Source organism: Peromyscus maniculatus, chromosome 16 (assembly GCF_049852395.1).
Source record: "Peromyscus maniculatus bairdii isolate BWxNUB_F1_BW_parent chromosome 16, HU_Pman_BW_mat_3.1, whole genome shotgun sequence".
Classification (NCBI taxonomy): domain Eukaryota; kingdom Metazoa; phylum Chordata; class Mammalia; order Rodentia; family Cricetidae; genus Peromyscus; species Peromyscus maniculatus.
In genome coordinates, this window is record NC_134867.1 from 60,140,063 (window position 1) to 60,153,921 (window position 13,859).

At 50.6% G+C, this 13,859-nt stretch overlaps 1 protein-coding gene and 1 long non-coding RNA gene across 4 annotated transcripts in view; one reads left to right on the forward strand and one right to left on the reverse strand.

Annotated features, from left to right (window-relative positions):
- The window catches only part of Agpat4 (1-acylglycerol-3-phosphate O-acyltransferase 4), a 107,253-nt gene that overhangs the window by 12,304 nt on the left and 81,090 nt on the right, over positions 1 to 13,859 (reverse strand). For all 3 annotated transcript variants that reach the window (XM_042262399.2, XM_006978021.4, XM_042262401.2), the window contains one exon: positions 8,833 to 9,002. In XM_042262399.2, coding sequence (XP_042118333.1) covers positions 8,833 to 9,002 — 170 coding nt within the window. The remainder of the gene's footprint in view (positions 1 to 8,832; positions 9,003 to 13,859) is intronic.
- LOC121823276 (uncharacterized) lies at positions 1,969 to 5,773 on the forward strand. The gene is made up of 4 exons (XR_006064688.2): positions 1,969 to 2,055; positions 2,847 to 2,883; positions 3,837 to 3,914; positions 5,662 to 5,773. It is a non-coding gene; the product is annotated as an uncharacterized LOC121823276 (long non-coding RNA).

Sequence of the window (13,859 nt, forward strand, 5' to 3'; positions counted from 1 at the left end):
TGCAGGTTAGGACTTGTGCCCAGCACTGTCCCCTGTCCCCCTAACCGCAAACCCCCAGGGTCTGGCAGAAACCAGTTCAGGACCGAGGTCATTATTCTGCAGGGTGGCGCCTGGTCAAGGCGATATTTACATTGATACCTTACAAGCTTCCAAACACGAAACCATTCCTGAAGGTTAAATCCGTTAGTTCTTTGGGCCTAACCATGGTTGGTCATTTCTACTAAATAAGTAAAAATTAGAGCTGGCAAGATGTTGGCTCAGGGGGAAAGGGTGTTTGGTGGCCTGAGTTGGAGCTCCCAGACCCACGGGAAAGGAGAGGGCAGAACCCAGTACTGCCCTCTGCAAATACCTACACATTTTTACACACACACACACACACACACACACACACACACACACACACGATAAATAGATGCAATTAAAACTTTTTAGTTACTGAAGTTGAGTGATGCCACTGATCACGAGCCTGTCACTCATCACTTTGTTCTTGAAGTTTCTATTGAAAAACAATTTTTAAAAAAATGAAAAACGAATAAATGAGGTCACTTCGGTGACATTTTGAAATCGGCGAGATGGTTGTTGAAAGTAAGCAGGTCAGCAGGCCATACTTCTAGCACGTTCCTTGAGACAAGTAGCACACACCCAAGTCTGGTGGGGGCCTGCCCCTGGGTCAGGCCTCGCCTGATCACGGCAGAGGACAAGCAAGCCAGGCAACAGCTCAGGCTTGGCGCCCACTGGTGACAGGAGAGTTTATCTCCCGGAATCGTTGACCTCAAACTGACCAGTCCATGCAAATGTTATCTAGCAAGGACCCCCTTTGGGCCAGGCACAAAGGGGGATGGATGGGACGGACTGTCTGTGACCTCGAGGTAGGCAAACAGTAGCTACACAGTGGAGATTGGCTTAGTCACCCCCCACCCCCACCCCGTGCACGGGCCGAGGGGCTGCCCATGTGTGAGAGCAAGATGCACAAGGAAACTCGGGTGTGATGAAGGAGATGAGGGCGGGGCTCAAAATGATGACCTGGGCGTGGCAGTGGGTATCGAAAGTGAGAGACCCTGTGATGTGGTACAGCTTGCTTACGTGCTGGCCCTGCTCTGGCTTCCCAAGGCCTCACACACAGGAAAATGCTGTGGAGAGTTTCCTACCAGAAAGTCCCAGGAGAGTCTGCAGACAAAATGAACCCTGTTCCACGATTAGTCACAGCCAGGGCGGGAAACGCACTGGCCAAATGCGAAACAAAAGCACTCTCTAAGAACTCGTCTCTCTCCGGCTGGAAAATAACCATGTATCATTTATCAAGCCCAGGGTGCAAGGTCCTTCGGCTCTGAATAGAATTTCCCTCAACCCAGCCGCTTCCCTCCCCTTGGCAAGCCCCAGACTTTTCTAGATTTGACAGGTGTGCAGAGGGCAGTGGGGGGGGGGAGGGGTCTGGTGGCTAAGAAGTATGCTGAGACCTTCTGAGGAGCCAGCATGGCCAGAACAAAAAAAAAAAAAAAAAAAAAAAAGGAGTTCCTGTGCAAGGATCTCACCACCCCACCGCCCCCACCCCTCATCACCCCACCCCCTCACTGTTCTGAAAGGCTGACCTGGATGCTTCCGGGATGGCCTTAGGCTAGACTATCTGGGAAAATGAACATGGGACGCCTTGCTCTGACCGGTGTGGGGTGGTATGGCCAGTTGAAAGAGTTCCAGGGGCAGGCAGGTGTGCAGGGCCCTGGGCAGGAACAGATGGGTGTGTGTGTGGAGGGGGGGGTAATTAGTGAGGAGCAGAGCTGTGAGGAGCAGGTGTCGCTGGCTGGGGGTGTTTGCAGGAGAGGGAGGCGGCTATGGCCAGCCCTGCAGTTGGGCAGCCGAGCTCTGCTTGGTTCCCTCCTGGCCAGCACAGGCTAACTTAACTGGCTTGCCAGAAAAGTCGGTTCTGGTCAGGGAAGGGGCCCTGCCATGCCTAGCTTAGAACTACCCTTTAGGGCCGGCTCAGGAGAGCATTCAAGAAGGCTGTGCTTCTGGGAGCTGCCAGGGACCTTCTCTACCCAGGATTCACTTGGTCACCTTGTAAGCACCATTTACTTGGGTTCCTCATCTGCACACACCAGGTTCCTCCCACCCCCTTCCCCAACTCCTGGCTCAGTAAATGAAGGGCTAAAGTGGCGCATCTGTCCACTCAGCCTGCCAAAATCTGCAGTAGGGTGCCATTTCATCTTGGCTGAGATGTAAAAAAAAAAAGAATCATTAGGGCCCATTTTCAATATGAGGTGCCCTCAGAGCCCTTCAGAGAGTCCAAGACAAGCAGGAGGTGCTAGGCCCCTCTCCCCTAGCTGGCGGCTGGCGGCTGGCATGCAGTCTCAGAGATCTGAGAGCTGGGAAGCTGTGGGCCGTCTGCTTCATGACTGAGGCCACCATCAAAAGAGGGGACAATCTCAAGCCCAGGATGGTAATTAACTAAGAGGGAGAATCCTGAACCAACAGAGGAGCGGGTGGGAGGGACTGAGTGGAAGAGCACAGACTGTAGCCCTCTGGAGTACCAGCCTGTAGGAGAAAGGAGCTGGTTTGGGTGCTCACTCCATGCCATCCCTCTACTCGGCTCGAACAGCATCACTAACATCCAGACCCAGGTCACCCACCCCATGATGACTTGAGTGCTGGAGCTGGAGGATGGGGGTAGGGCTAATGTATACACTTAGCCCTGCTCTGGTGAGGAAGCCTCAGATGTCACACCCAGGCTACCATGGTCCCTGGACATCACTCACCAAGCGGGTATACCATTTATAATTTCTCTTTTCAAGCACCCACACTTGTGGCTTCCCTTGTGGGTCCCTTCACCTAGACCTCTCTTCCTTCCCTAGAGTGAAGACGCCAGTAAGCCACGAGCCACGTGGCAAGGTATAGATTTATGGAAATGGATTAATTTAAGCTATAAGAACAGTTAGCAAGAAGCCTGCCACAACCATACAGTCTGTAAGCAATATAAGTCTCTGTGTTTACTTGGTTGGGTCTGAGCTGCTGCGGGACTGGCGGGTGACAAAGATTTGTCCTGACTGTGGGCCAGGCAGGATCAGAAAAACTCTAGCTACACCTAGAGTCATACCTGTCCTTCCAGGCTCCCTCTGAAAGTCCTTAGGAGGCTCCTAACCATCCAAGTGCAGGATCCCTTAAAATGGTTTAGTTTATCCCCACAGGTGGGTTTAGGAGCTGACCTGCCACTCCCCTCGGCACGCGAAGGGTTAACAGCCACAGCCCACAGTGGCTTATACCTGTTCAAGCCAGACAGGGTCCCAGAACTGAGAGGGGAAGAGGATCTGAGGTCCCACCCCCTAACCGGAAGCTATGTGCAATTGATCCCTACTGAAAAGGGGAAGTCAGTTTTCAACCATGGAGTGTCACAGGGTACACACCCACCATGCTCCAGGGCAGGCCCCACGCCCAGGAGGAGTGGGCCAACACAAAATGAACTTCATGTTGGTTTGGGGGGGCTTTTTGTTCCCTTTTGTTTTTGTCTTGCTAGTTCTTTGTCTTGGGGTGTGTGTGTGTGTGTGTGTGTGTGTGTGTGTGTGTGTGTAAGAAAACATAAAACTGTGTGAGTAGGGAGGTGGGAAGGAGTTGGGAGAGGGGGAAAACCTGATCAAAATATATTGTATGAAAATTAAAAAAAAAATAACAAGTTGGGCAGTGGTGGCTCACACCTTTAATCTCAGCACTTTGGAGGCAGAGTCAGGCAAGATCTATGGGGAGTTCAAGGCCAGCCTGGGCTACAGATGGAGTTCTAGGACAATCTACACGGGAGGGAGGGAGGGAGGGAGGGAGGGAAAACCAATTCTCTTTTGTTCTCTGCACAGAGAAATCCAACATATTCTCACCTGTGTTCAGACCAGGCTGCCTTGCATCACCTGACTGATATTTACCAAGAGGAGGAAGTGAGTGAGGGTCTCAAAGAAAACATCAGGGTGTGGCGGGCGGCCTCTGAGATGGTCCCCCCACCTGGAGGTTTCCCTGGGTGTGGGCTGGGCTCTGGGTTCACTCCTAACACGTGGAATCTGATACAAGGTTCCATCACACAACGCTGTGACTTCTGCCCTGGGGGCTTGCTCCTGCTCTCTTTGGCATTGCATACCCTATGAGAAGGGGCTACCCTGTGCGGGGGAAACCCTCCATCCGGCCCATGCGTTAGGGATTGAGGCATGGACAATAAGCCTGTGACTGAGCTTGGAGGCTAGCCAGTGCATGCCAAACTTTCAGATGAGACCATCACTCTTGCAGTCACATGACCACAGCCTTGTTAGCTCTCTTCTGGAAGGCCAGCTGGCTGGTGCCTGCCCTTCCAACAATGCAGGCGAGTCAATGGTCTCCATGCCTGGGCGTTCATCTGCTCACTTTGGAGACCACACGCTGCCGCAGATGACTAAGACATATCACTTCATTAAGGAGCTGAGGCAAAATCTCCCAGCTAGCCTCAGAGTGAGCCGGCATGCCACAGCCTGGGTGGCAGATGAGCGCTGGTAACAGCAGCAGGGTAGCACATCACTAATGGAGTTCCAAGCCTGGCACTTCCCTGAGACTTTACAATCTTGACCTTGACACATCAAAAGATAAGCAAATAGGACCAGCAGCTTTAGTTCACTGAGCGAATGGTGGCACCCTCCCTAGCCATCCCCAGGTCACGATTGGCCCCAAGAAGAAAAAGTCAGCCTGTGTCTGAGAGACATCATCATGGCCTTTAGGGATGACCCCATCAAGCAATGATGGACCAGCCCTAACCTGAGTCTCCAGGGCAGGGTGCTGGGGTGGCCTTGGCCACCCAGGTCCGGGCTCAGTGTTTTTACAAGGTCAAACCTGTTTTTAAAGAAAATCCTATCACTTGTCCTTCGTATTCAATGTCAAGAATATCTGTAAATTACATTACTTTAAACTCATTTCCTCTTGGGCTATTCCAGATGATGATTTTTTAAAAAAATGCCAGTCAGGATTGATATGATCACCTTCTCTCTCTCTCTCTCTCTCTCTCTCTCTCTCTCTCTCTCTCTCTCTCTCTCCCTCCCTCCCTCCCTCCCTCCCTCCCCTCCCTCCATCACACTATCCCTCAATCCCTCCTCTTAAAATAAACAGACCCAAACTCCAGAAGGTTCTCAATATCATGTTATACAAGGGGAGGCAGAAAGATGGATAAGGTGGTGGTGGTGTTTTAAAGGTCATTGAAGACGAAGGGGTTTGGTGGGTCAATCAATTTAACCAGACACTTCCCCTGTCCTTTCTAAGCAGCAGGAATTATGGGTCGCTCTGGGAAGAGGGCAGGCACCTCATGCAGCGCCTCTGAGGGACGGCAAAGTTGCCTCCGCTCACGGCAGGTCACAGTCCAGCAGCAACTACCCGTGAAAGTGCCCCCATCTTCCTTCCACTCTCCCCCCCATCTTCCTTCCACTCCTCTCCCCCCTCCTCCTCTTTCCTTCTCCCCCCCCCCATCTTCCCTCTCCCTCCTCTCCCCCCCAAAGCCTTGCAATCCAGAAGCAGTGGCCCTGCCTGCCTCTTGGTGACTGGAGAAAATTGAAAAGTGATTCCCCTCCTCTCCCTCAGCTCTTTAGGGGACATTAGACCTGGGGAGGCAGCACAGGGGAAACCTGGCTCCCAGGCTGCAGAATATGGTGTGTCACCCTGCTCTGGTTTCAGGTTTGGGACCTGCTTGCTGAACCTCGTGCTGGGGTCGCCCCAGTTCCTAATCTCCAGCCAGCCCCACCAATGGGAATGTTCACACCCATTATGTCCAGCTCCGGTGGTTCGGATTTAAAGATAATAATAAAAATGAAAACTCTCCGAATCTACTGTTCCTTTAACATATCAATGTAGACCTAAAATCCTGGGCCGGCAGGAAGGGCGGATGTTCTGCTTTGGGTACATCTGTATCTTTCACAGTGCTCAGAGGTGGAAAGCCTTCCCAGGGTTCAAAGCCTTTGGGGAAAACCCTAGATTGCTGAGATGCGTCTCTGCTCCATAAAGGTCTGGCCCTAGTACGCCTTCCATTTCCAGCTCCTCCTCTGGAGCGGAGGCCCTTCTCCAGCCCTGGGTGTCCTCTCTAGTTACAGCTCCACGCTCTCCTCACGGGTCCCCCGATTGACCTAGGGTCACCCCTCCGTCCCCAAGCCCCTCTCTGTGTCACTATCCCATGTGCATTTGCCTGCTTCCCCCTGGCTGTGGACTCTTGGCCACATTCCTCTCCCTGGATCCTGGGCCGTGTGCGAGCTTCTCTGAACTTCAGTGTCCCTCTCCTGGGGTCCCAACCCCGACCCCTTAAAGCTACCAATGACTCCTGCTCCTCCTAAGGAGTGCTCTGTGTATCCATGAAGCTGGCCTGCCAGCAGTCGGCCTGTGGTGTCGAGTCTCCAAAGCTCTGGAATCAGACTCGCGGGTTGCTTCCTCACACACTGAGGAGCCAGTGGGACTCCGGGGCTTACTCGGAAGTGAGGAGAACTGAGTGTCTTAGTCATCGTTGCTGTGAAGAGACACCGTGACCATGACAACTCTTATGAAGGAACACATTTCAGTGGGGCTGGCTTACATTCAGAGGTTTGGGGTCATTGTCGTCATGGCAGGAAGCATGGCGGTGCACAGACAGACGTGGTGCTGGAGAGGTAGGTGAGAGTCCTCTATCCACATCAGCAGGCAGCAGAGAGTATGACAGACACTGGGTCTGGCTTGAGCATTTGAAACCCCAAAGCCTACCCCCAATGACTCACTTCCTCCAACAGGGCCACACCTACTAACTCCACTCCCTGGTGGCCAAGCATTCAAGTCTCTGAGCCTGTGGTGGGGGTGGGGGTGGGGGATTCTTATTCAAACCACCACAGTGTGTAAGGATGAGAAATGGCACAAATGGCCGGCATAAGGCCACGGGGATCAGGGTCACATTGCTCCCTGGGTAGAGCAGGAAGCTGATTGGGCCTCAGAGCCCCTACCACAGAGACTCTTGACTTATGGGAAATCCATCACATTCAGAACAGAAGGGCCACCAAAGCCACCTGGAACATCCAGGAGATCACTAACTGCCTTCCAAGCACAAGATGTCAGGGACATGGCAGCTTCCTACCTCACCCATGGTTTGAGTCACCCAGGGGCAATGTGGTCTGGAGACGTTAAATGGAGCATTCCAAAGCAACATAGAAAGTTTAAATACTTAAACAGATTACTATAGGTCATGACTATAACTCCTCTCTTTTAGTTACTATTCACCTCTCGCTGTTCTTATTTACAAGCTAGACTCTTAGGTCGGAACACAAATCCAGCACACAGCACATACGTGATCTGATATTACCCACCGAGTCAGGTACTCTTGGGATGCCTTGGAACATGTCTCCTGTGGACCAAGGGGGAACCTCTATACTAGAATTTTCATTTTCGTTTGGAAAACATATTTGAACACAAATGCAAATGTGCTTTGCACACTTAGGCCCCTGCCATTCTCCGTGGTCACAGCACAGTAGTCTAAACATAACGGAGTGTGTGCGTGTGCCACTAAAACCAACTGTGCCATGAGCAGACCCCCCGTCTACCTGTGGGCCACCATTACAAATGCAAAACTTCACCTCCGAGTTCTCATGCAAACTTGGGGGGCCTTTTCCACCCTGGGGCCCAAACGCATTTGTTTCCATTGCACTGCCTGGAGGCTGTTGGTGACTCGGAGTCACGAATGCGGTACAGGCTCTGTGTGTTAAAGACGACAAAAGCCAACCGACGAGACCCAGTTAGGAAAGCGAGGAGGCTGCATGCAAGAAGTAATTTGAGGGAAACAGAACTTAGGAATAATTCCAAATTCTACTCTTGAAACTTTGCCACTCAGAGACTCAACATTCTTGAGCCTGGAGCGATTCAAAATCTGCCTGTGAGCTAAGCAATTAAGAGTAGGAATTGGGGCCAAACTAGACAAGTTCCAGTCCAAATCCCATTACAGCTGGGTGGCCCGGAGCAGACTGCAGACACTCTCTCTAATTATTATTATTTTTTGGAACAGTGCTGTATATCCACTCATAAATGCTTCTATAAGGGTTAAAAAATAAATTAACAGTAAAACTTAAGTGGCTTGCGGTGCAGTTGGGTACATCCTGCTATGCCTCATGAGATGTTAATCCCGATTCTAAGCAAGAAGTCCATGCATCATGATGGTTAACACTGTCGAGTTAGCTGGTTCTAGATGAACCAGCACCGATGAGACACGCTTCCGGGCACCCCTGTGAGTCATTACCCAGATTAGAGTAACTGAGGTGGAATGACCCACCGTGACTGTGGATAGTAACGTTCCAAGGCCCAGGGCCCCAGGATGAGTTAGAGGTGGAAACTGATCAAACAAGCTAAGCTCAAGCATTCATCATTTTCGGCTTCTTGACTGCAGAGGAAACGCAACCGACCAGATGCCTTTAGCTCTTGCTGCCAGCCTTCCCACCAGAGTGGACTCCGCCTGCAGACCAGCCCAAACCAGTCTTTATCTCCTCCGGTTGCTCTAGCCTGGCAGTTTGTCACAGCAAGGAGAAAAATAACCAAGATGAGCAGCTATTGAGATCATCTCATAGTACAAAAACCAATAGTCATAATCTCAATAAAACAAAAAGTAAAAACACCTTTGCCAAAGCTGGGCATGGTAGCTCACACATCTAATCCTGACTCTTTGGGATTCTAGAACAGCCTGGGCTCCATGGCAAGATCCTATCTCACTTCTGCCCCCTAAATAAAAACAACAACAACAACAACAAAGCCTGCGGATTCTAGAAGTTCTGAGTGGCTGAGAGCAAACGGCAAGTTGCATGGCAGACGTGGAGAAAAGCATGATGGGAAAAGGCCCAGCCCACTTACCCCCAGGATCCCAAGGCGCTCAGCCAGGCTCCAGCCGCAGAGAAAGTCAATCTCAAACTTGTGGTTGAGAACCACGATGGCGTTTTCTTTCCCATAGTGGGGGGAGGACCTCGGGTCGGTGTAGATGGTGCACTCGGTGCCTGACCACCACTCCAGAAGCATCACCAATTCTGCAACAAACCAGAGGACACACACGTATTTACTCCACCGTCCTGGGGGTCTGGGTCTGCTTTCCTTGGGTCATGCAAGACAAAGCTGTAGCTAAGGCTAATTTTGCAGTGCATTTCAGCCGGGACCCCAGGAGTTGAAAGGGTTCAGAGCGGAAGGGTTATAAATAAGCAAGATGCGGCAACAGTCTTCAGGGAAGGAGAGGAAACTTCCGGGTGGCCAGTCCTTTATACCTCTTGATGAAGTGACTTGGGAGAAATAATATTAGAGTCTGGATCCACCCACATCCATGTCCTGGTGCTAACAGCATGAGATGATGTATGTTCTAGAAAATGACTGGCGGATAGGCTTCTAAACCCCATCAAAGAACACTATGGACCCAACTCCTCCTCTCCCACTGATGACACATGTTGGCATCAAGAATGACCAGCAACCATGATGGAGGAAAACACAAGTTTCTCCATTTCAGTGACTCAGAGTTGTCATGCTGTAGGTGTGACAAAATTATTACCATATTCTTTGGAGGGGCTTATGAAAATTGAGACTTGCTTCCAGGTGACAATCTGTGTTCTTGGGTGATGCCTTTATTCTAGGCGGCCAGTTTTCTGAGGCTGGTGGTCTCAGGAAAAGACTGGGTGGTGGACACTCTAGACACGGAGTTGAACTTAAATGACAACACAACCCCTTGAAGTGAACCTTTAGAGTGAGTGGTGTTGGCAGGGGGTGTGTGCTATATGAATACTCTATGAAGGCTGCACCCTTGTTTATACTGCTTAGTGGGGTACATTGTGTAGAGGGCTCCCACACCCTGCATGCACACAAAGACAAGTGGGTCTGGCTTCGATTGCCCTGGAAACTCCTTTCTCTTCCCGATTGGAGGCTGAATATGGCACACTAGAACCATCTAGAAGGCCCCATATTCTAGTTTCTAAGTAGTGACACTGTGGGCTTTCCATAAGCCAGCCCCATGGTGCTGTGGGATGTCCTTCTGTATGCTGTGAATGTGTGTTGCTCTCAGGGGTTGATAATAAAGCTTTTTGGCTTATGGCAAGGCAGGATAAGGTTAGGCAGTACAATCAAACTGAGAACTGAGATGAAGAAGGATGGAGTCAGGGAGCTGCCCAAGGAACAAGATACCAGAGGACCAGTAAGCCACAGACCACAGGGCAATAAGTAGATTAATAGAAATGGGCTGATTTAAATGTAAGCACTAGTTAGTAATTGGCCAAGCATTTATAATTAATGTAATCCTCTGTGTGGTAATTTGGGAAGCGGCTGCTGGGTATTTGGAATCGGAGCGGATGGGACAAAAAGCTCTGCCTCTGCCTCTGCTTACACCATGCCTTAGTCATGTCTTTGTCTTTGGTGTGTGCATGCTTCAGGGGATCTTGTAAAAATTGCTGGTAGTCAGAACCACTCCAGTTCCCTCTTAGGAAGGCCACCTGGGATGTGTCAGGGGCTGTCAGGTAAAGAGAATGTCACCGATCCTGCTGACCTCCATGATATACCTTTGATCATTGCCAAGGCATGCCCCCGTTCCCTAAGGCTGAGTCACCTGAGTGGGGACTTGCTAGCCTCAAGTCCACTAACAGAAAAGGTAGAGAGAAGACTAAACAGACATACTGTGCCATAGAGAACCCCCTTGTCACCTCAGATCATCCCCAGGGACTGACTCTACTGAAATGACTCAGACATTTCTCCCCTGCTCAGTCTGTGAGTCTGGCATTTCAAATGACACCAACAGCTGCCAAGTCCCCTGGACTGTAGATATTTGGTCTCTCTGGGCCTTTGTCCTATTTATGCAGGTCAAAAGCCTGACTCTACCATAACTGTAGACACGGGAGCCTGTGGTGATATTGTATTCCTCAAAATATTGTGCACCCTAATAAACTTGTCTGGGGTCAGAGAACAGAACAGCCACTAGATATAGAGGCCAGAAAATGGTGGCACACACATCTTTAATCCTAGCATTCTGAAGGCAGAGATCCGCCTGGATCTCTGTGAGTTCAAAGCCACACTGGAAACAGCCAGGCATGGTGACTCACACCATTAATCCCAGGAAGTGATGACAGAAAGATATATAAGGTGTGGGGACCAGGAACTAGAGCGGTTAAGCTTTTAAGCTTTTAGCAGCAGTTCAGCTGAGATCCATTTGGATGAGGACTCAGAGGCTTCCAGTCTAAGGAAACAGGATCATCTGAGGAATTGGCGAGGTGAGGTAGCTGTAGCTTGTTCTGCTTCTCTGATCTTCCAGCGTTCACCCCAATACCTGGCTCCAGGTTTGTTTTTATGAATGAGACCCTCTCATAATTCGTGCAACAGCAGCCATCTGACATGTTCCCATGGGCTTGTGGGTAGGTTGGAGCCCTACATGTGGGTGAGGCTCGTGGCTCATTGTAGCCAGTTAGTCCATTCTAGAAACAGGAGTCAGGCATGGGACAATGTCAGGTGGGTCACACACAGGTGAGTGTGACCATCTCACTTCACCTTCTTCAAATCCTCAGGGCTGGCTTTTCTGAGACTTTCTGGCTAGACACTTTGTGTGGGTCATCCGCTGTCCTTCCAATAAATCCCATTTGAGGCAGCTAGAGGCAGAATTTCTTGATACTTCCAGCACTTAGAAACTGCTTTTGCTGGAAAATTCTGTCTCAGATGGCAACTAAAAGTGGGATAAAAGCCTGGCGCTGGAGCCTTCATTCTGTGTCTGCTTTGTCTTAAATTGCTGGGACAGACCCGCCTGACTGCAGGTGGGCCTGCCCGTCACTGAAGGGGTACCTGTCTAAATACAACGGGGCATCAGCTATCTCATCCCTTCAAGCATGAGGAGATGGATAAGACTGATACGTCACTGTCACGGGTCACAGTATCCTGCACAGCACCCGATTCCAAAGTGCCTGAAAGTCTCTAGCTAGTGTCTAACCCTGCAGCCACCTTAGATTCCAGGAGCACAGAACCTTATAGATCACTCCCTGACCCCAAGCAGGAGCACTCATTTCATGGGAATGGGATTGTCCCATGCAATGGGGCCTCCCTCTCCAGGTCCACCTGAGATGCAGAACCAACTGAGATACTGAGCCAAGACCACAGTCTGATCGAGGTTGCTTAATTTATTGACACAGACCTCAGGCTCCTGCCCCAGTTCTTCCGGTTTAATCCCTATGGCTCACGCTGGTACCCCAGATGGGCTGAAATGATGACGACAAGCCTCTCCCATCCTTTCCACATCTAAACTTGAGATAGTGGGGCTCCCAGGGTTCTGCCTCCTGACTAGGACTTGGATTATTGAACAAGGAAAGAACTCTTCCATCACCCATGCAGGAACCTGGGTTCCATCTCCCTCTTCGTTCCTCCTCTTGGATACTGTCCTTCCTTGTCCAGTCCCGAGAACCCTCTGGATTCTGTGGCCTGGATCACTCCACTCCATCACAACATCGCCCCAGGACAAGAATGTACTGTGCTCTGCAGCAGCCCAGTGGATGACGTGACCAAAGCTGCAGCCCGGTGATCGCTATCAAGTGCCTCCAGACAGCCTGAGCCTCCCTGGCCAAAAGCATAAGCTTTGGCGGGGACCGAAGCATCTGGACACACATGTAGCCCAGTTGGCCACCTGTAACAGTGCCTCCATCCTTGGGGGTTCTCCCAGATTACCAAGAAACAAGGCGCAGGCCTTGTTTTGAGGCCCCCACTTCTATCCACAAGCCACTTTCTCCTCAATTTGGAATAATCAACACAGAAAGGTCGGCACTTGTGAACTCAGAGAGTGGGGGACAGTGAAGAGTCTGGGGGTCTCTTAGCATCAGCTGCAGTTCTCAGAGTCTTTCCTTTCTCCTGTTTCAGTCTGCCCAATGCTGCCCACATCAGCTTTCTCTGGGCTGTTCCCTGGAACAGAGAGTGACAGCTGTCCCTCCTCAGAACAGCTGCACCTGGTGTCCAGCCCTGGCCCTGATTCCCGGCGCTATGTATTCTCCAAACTCCTGGAGTGGTCCTTGGGTACTTTATGCCGGGAAGGAAGTGACGTCACTGGGAAAAATCCTAAACTACTGCTTTTAAGGGTTAGTTGAAAGATGAAACCTTTCAACTCTGGCTGCAGATGTCTTGCCTGCCTTATGGGTTTGGTTTTATGTTTGCTCTTGTGCCATTCAGCTTAAAGAAATTATGGGGAGGGGAAAGAAGACCCAAGGAAAAGCGGACGTGGGTAAGGGAGGCACGCATGACATCCTAGAAGAGTAATTTTGTAAAAGAGGATGTTGAGTGGCGGAGAGGGGAGACGATGGCCTAGAAGACTCGATGCATAGAAGACGTGGGTATACCAAGGCTGAACCCAGGAGGTGCCCTGTGTGAACCTGAGATGCTGAACACCTAAATGCCATGACTGTGTAGAAGAGGAGTCAAGGAGAGGCGGGGTAAGAGGAGGAACAGCAGGGAGGGGACGCACCTTGACCTTGAGCAAACCTGTGCTCAACTTCTCTACAACATCTTGAGATGTTGGGGAACATGGAAAATGACTCAACAGAGAAGTTGAGGGGGAATTTCAGAGTGGGAAACCCCATCACACACTGCGCCAGGGCCCACTTCCTCACGGGCCTCCTCCCAACAGCCACCTTTTTAGTCACCAGGCATCATGCCTCAGTTCCACCTGATGGTCCAGGCACCTGAGTGGGAAAAGTAGATACTCCAGAGATCTCAGGACGGGGCTGGAAATGTCACAGACACAACTACTCTGCTCCCAGTTTGGTGACATAGTGATATAGAAAAAAAGTCATGACAAAAAAAAATTATGCATTGCTGAATTAACTAAAAATATTAAAAAAATACAATAAGAGGAAGTGCCCAGTACATAAAGCCACTCACTTGTCAGG